The 4,738-nt window shown below is 31.8% G+C and overlaps 1 protein-coding gene across 1 annotated transcript; it reads right to left on the bottom strand.

Moving 5' to 3' along the window:
* Positions 1-2,740: 2,740 nt before the first annotated feature.
* Positions 2,741-4,332, bottom strand: LOC111900239 (COMPASS-like H3K4 histone methylase component WDR5A). The gene is made up of 2 exons (XM_023896110.3): positions 3,508-4,332; positions 2,741-3,383 (listed from the first exon to the last, which is right to left on the bottom strand). Exons 1-2 carry the CDS (start codon positions 4,165-4,167, stop codon positions 3,048-3,050), a joined length of 996 nt encoding a protein of 331 aa, XP_023751878.1. The 5' UTR covers positions 4,168-4,332; the 3' UTR covers positions 2,741-3,047.
* Positions 4,333-4,738: the final 406 nt, after the last annotated feature.

The following is a 4,738-nucleotide window of genomic DNA, read 5'->3' as shown; positions in this document are numbered from 1 at the left end:
ACTATGTTTCATGCCCTGGAGTCACTACAGACAAACTTCTGTGGCCATAAAGGTTGAGTAGTGTCAGGGTTTGAACATTTGTCAAAAGATTATCCATCATATCTTCCACACACATTACCAAGTCACCACAACCCAAGTTGTTTGAGTGTTAAAGGTTTGATTGAAGTAAGATTAATATTGAAAGTTTGAGAATAGTAAGAAATGAAGATAGTTATCGGTATATATTTTGATTGAATAGTTGTAAAAAAAATGAATTTTTAACTAAAAAATTGATAGTTTCTTTTTAGTTTCACGTTCTCTCTCCTCTACAAGTTGTTGTCATCGAATAGGATTGTTGAGTTCGACATGTCAAGTTAGAGGTTTCAAACTAACTCGGTGCATGTCGAGCCCATACCAAGTCCACTCTCGGCAATCTCATGGGCCAACGTTGGGACGAGACATGGGTTTTTGTGATTTTGAGATATTAGGTTTGATTTTAAGGTTACTCAACAAAATGATGAAAAGTTAGTACATGAAAAAATGAAGGTAAATTGACCATTTATTAGCTTTAATGGCCTGGTAGTCGGTTGCTGCAATGAACAGCTTAGCGCAACAGGTATTGTTGTGGAAAGAAAAACAAATAAGAAATTATATTATATCCATACAATGATAAACCACATCCTTTGTAATTTAGTCTAAATATGAAATATATTAATCCATAGTTGAGAAAAACTAAAATATTATTTGATTCCAATCTTAAAAGGATTCTAGAAAGGAAAAAAAAAAAAGCAGCATCAATGATTTCAAGCTTTCGTCATCGCCGAAATTTTATAAGTTAATAAAATTTCCAGCTTTTGTAGGGTTTATATATACATTCTTGAACTTTTAAATTAATGTAGAACTAGGTGTGAGACCGTTTTTATACGGGTTGATTTAAAAAAAATAAACATTAAATTAAAGTATAAATATAAAATATTTTTTAATGTACAACTTTAAAATAAGAAAGGAAAAATGTATTTATTACAATTTAATATCATATATATGATATTTAATACTTTACATATATAAGTATATGACTTTAATTTTAAAAATTGAAACAGATCAAAAATTAACAAGTAGATAATATTTATTTCAAAAATACCATAAAATGACAAGTGTCAAAACTCATGAGAGATTGACACGTGGCAAAAAAAACCTTCATTTATTAAGGAGGATTAGAACTCTTTTAAAATTATTATTAGAATAAAATTGTATTGTCTAATTGAATAATGATTAGATTATTTGGTTTGGATATTCAGATTTTTTATTAGTTATTATCAAACCAAATTATTTATTATTTATTGATTTATTGATTTTTATTTTTAAAATAAAAAACTGAATATTCTATTAAAGCTAAATAACAATTTGTTATCAATATATATATATATATATATATATATATATATATATATATATATATATATATATATATATATATATATATATATATATATATATATAAAGTTACTAAATTGTTTTTTGAATAGATTAGTAAATATTACCCAATAAAAAAATTTGAAACGGTGAATGAAACAATAAAAAAATTAATATGTACTTAAAGTTATTTATCTATAAATTATTAAATTATAATATATTATTTCTTAATTGTTGTTCATAAGCTTTAATATGACTAAACATTTTATTTTTGTTTTATGACTAAACATTTTATTTTTGTTTAGAGTTGACAAATATGCAAACTATTATTTTTAAACGTCCTACTTCTTTGATAACCCAATTGTGAAATCCGATCCCAACTAAATTATAATTTAGTTGGTTTGGATCATATTAGAATATATTTTAACTATTGGTATCAATGTTTTAAAAATAAAAATCAATTTGAATTCATTTGACTGGATCGGATCAAATCCCAAAACGTATAACTACACTATGTACTATTAAATTAAAATAATACTATAGAATAAAATATATATTTGATCTGTGTAGCATAATAAAAACTTTCAAGTTTCGTCCAAGTTTTCTTATTCTTTCGAAGTCCTTCTCATGGTTTCATATATGGATTTGGTCAGTCTCATTACACTTAACAATAACATCCTACCTTTTAGATTTTTGAAAATGACTAATTTATAATTATCTCCTCAACCTTCTTCCTTCCTTCCAAGAGAAACCCTAAAATCAAACACTTCCAAACAAGTTGTTAAAAATTAAACCTAAACTTAGCCCACACTAAAATTAAAATGAATGATGAACTAAAAACCAAACTTAATGCAATTTTCCATGTTGCAAAATTTTGAAGTTTTATTCATTCGTTTTTATAAGGAAACAAAAATGAAGAAGATATTGTCTTTGGGCCCATTTTTCCTATTCTATGTAGAAAACAGGCTGGCCTTTTAGTACCCCTTCTTGTGATTACTTAAACATTAAAACTTAAACACTTAATCTGTCTTTGAAACCCGTTCCATTTTGTTCGATTCTTTAATTTGATTCCATTCTGAAATCCATGTTGCAAGTTGTACATTGAAATCCAAATATTCATCAATATGTTTTCTTGATAATAGAATATAGGCGATGTACATCTATGGAATTTGTTTGAAACCATTTGTTTTAAGTTTATTTTATTTTTCAACAAAGAGGGTGGAATATACGAACATATAGAAGTCTAGAGACCAAATATGTCAACATATGAAACTATAAATAATAATAATTGTATATAACATATTATACGTTTGAATGACAATTCAGTTGTTCAAATCAAACAAAAACATGACAAAAGACATGATAATAGAATGTCATGACTTATTCCATTATCTTGTTTGAGATTACATTCAATAACGCCAAATCAAACTCCTAAGTTTAAAAGTCCATGACTTAAAAGATTCAACTTTAGAATACAGTTAACATCAACCTAAATACACAGTTTGATTATGACACCATGATCAAAAGAAACCAACTAAACTACAGAATCTGCATACAAAAAGCTACAGCTAATTCGAATGTTTCTTGCCATCTTTCAAAGAGAAAATCCAAAGAAGACAATGAACTGTGAACTCATATAGAAACCATGAAATGACTTACTGTTTTATTGTTTCAATTGCATCTGTTTGATCTTCTATTTTGTTGACCTCCTGAATCCAAATCTTCACAGTTTTATCATTTTCAAGAGCGCCTGAAGCAATCATATTCTCAGTTGGGTGACAAGCAACTGTTATCACAGCATCTGTGTGACCTTCAAGTTTCTGGACTATTTTTCTTGTTTGAAGTTCCCATAAGTATACACAATTGTCCTCTGAGCCACTCACGATGTATTTGCCATTTGTGATTGAAAATGCTGATGAAATGCAGTATTTTGAGTTTGTGTGGCCATTGTAAGTCTTTAAGAACTTACCAGTTGATAGATTCCATAACCTCTGCATCAAAAATATCACACAAAATTGGCATTTTTTAGGGAAATTGGTGGGTGTGAAGACTGTGAATACAATGAACAAGATATGAATTACTGATTGCAAAGAGAAGAAAGAAGAATTGACTTACCAGTGTACTATCCAGGGTACCTACAAGGATGAATTTTCCATTTGGGGAAAATTTGACAAAGCTAACAGGGGGGTTTTCATCATCGATCAGAGTCTTCATACAATGCCCTGTGGATGCATCCCAAATCCTGCACAATCCATCGTAACTACTAGAAACGATTAATGTCCCATCGCGATTGAAGTTCACAGCGGTTACAGGATCAGAATGCGCCGGAAGCACCTTCAAGCATTTGCCGGATTTCACGTCCCAAACCCTAACTGTCTCATCGAAGGAACCGGAGACAATCATGTTCGATTGAGGGTTGTAATTTACGCAAAAGACGTAGTTTGTGTGTCCGGTTAGGGTTTTGACGAGTGAGCCAGTGGATACATCCCAGAGGCGGACGGTCTTGTCATCGGAAGCGGTGGCGAGGTACCGAGCGTCGGAGGAGAATGCGACGTCTGAGATTCCTTGTTCATGGCCGATGAATTCTTGGAGAGGAGATCCATCGGAGGTGGACCATGTGCGGGCGGTCTTGTCGGCGGAAGAGGTGGCGATTAGCTTGCCGTCGTCGGAGAATTTGACGCTGGAGATGGAACGTTTGTGGCCTGTGAGGGTTTGCTTTAGCCTGTAAGGTTGGGGCATGGAGGCGGTGCTATCGGGTTCTTCCGATGAAGCCATTGTTGAGAACAGAGGCAGGTTTTGGAGTTCGTCTACGGAGCTCTAAACCTTGATACGAAAGTCAAAACTTAAAACTTAAAAGTGGTTATGGACTTGTGTTTATTCTACTTATAATTAGATAGTCATGTCTTCAATGGAGATAAAATGAATGCTTCTGAATTCTGATATACAACCTACACATATGAGAACGAGACATGAACACTTTTAACTTTTAAGCTTCTTTTTTATTGGAAAATTATATAAAAACTCTTAAATTTATGTGTGCAGATGTCGTAGACAATACAAAAGTTTTTGTCATAATGTTAGTTAGTTAACCGGTTACTCATGTTACCACTCCACAGTAGGTATGAATCTTGGTTCCAACCCGAACCAGGAACCGAATACCTGAGAACCGAAATGCATAAAAATAGAGTATCAAAAGTCGTACCGGTTAAGGGGTACCGGTTCAAGTTTCGGTTCCGACATAGGTTTTCGCTTTTAGAACCGGGTTAAGCCAACGAACTGTTTTTCCAGAACCGGTTTTCGGTTTCAAGCCTGAGAACCAAATACCCAAAAACCAAAAAGTGGATAT

The sequence above is a fragment of the Lactuca sativa genome, chromosome 2, assembly GCF_002870075.4.
Source record: "Lactuca sativa cultivar Salinas chromosome 2, Lsat_Salinas_v11, whole genome shotgun sequence".
NCBI classification, from domain to species: Eukaryota; Viridiplantae; Streptophyta; class Magnoliopsida; order Asterales; family Asteraceae; genus Lactuca; species Lactuca sativa.
The sequence above is the reverse complement of the archived record's forward strand: the minus strand, read 5'-3'. Positions and strand labels throughout refer to the sequence as shown.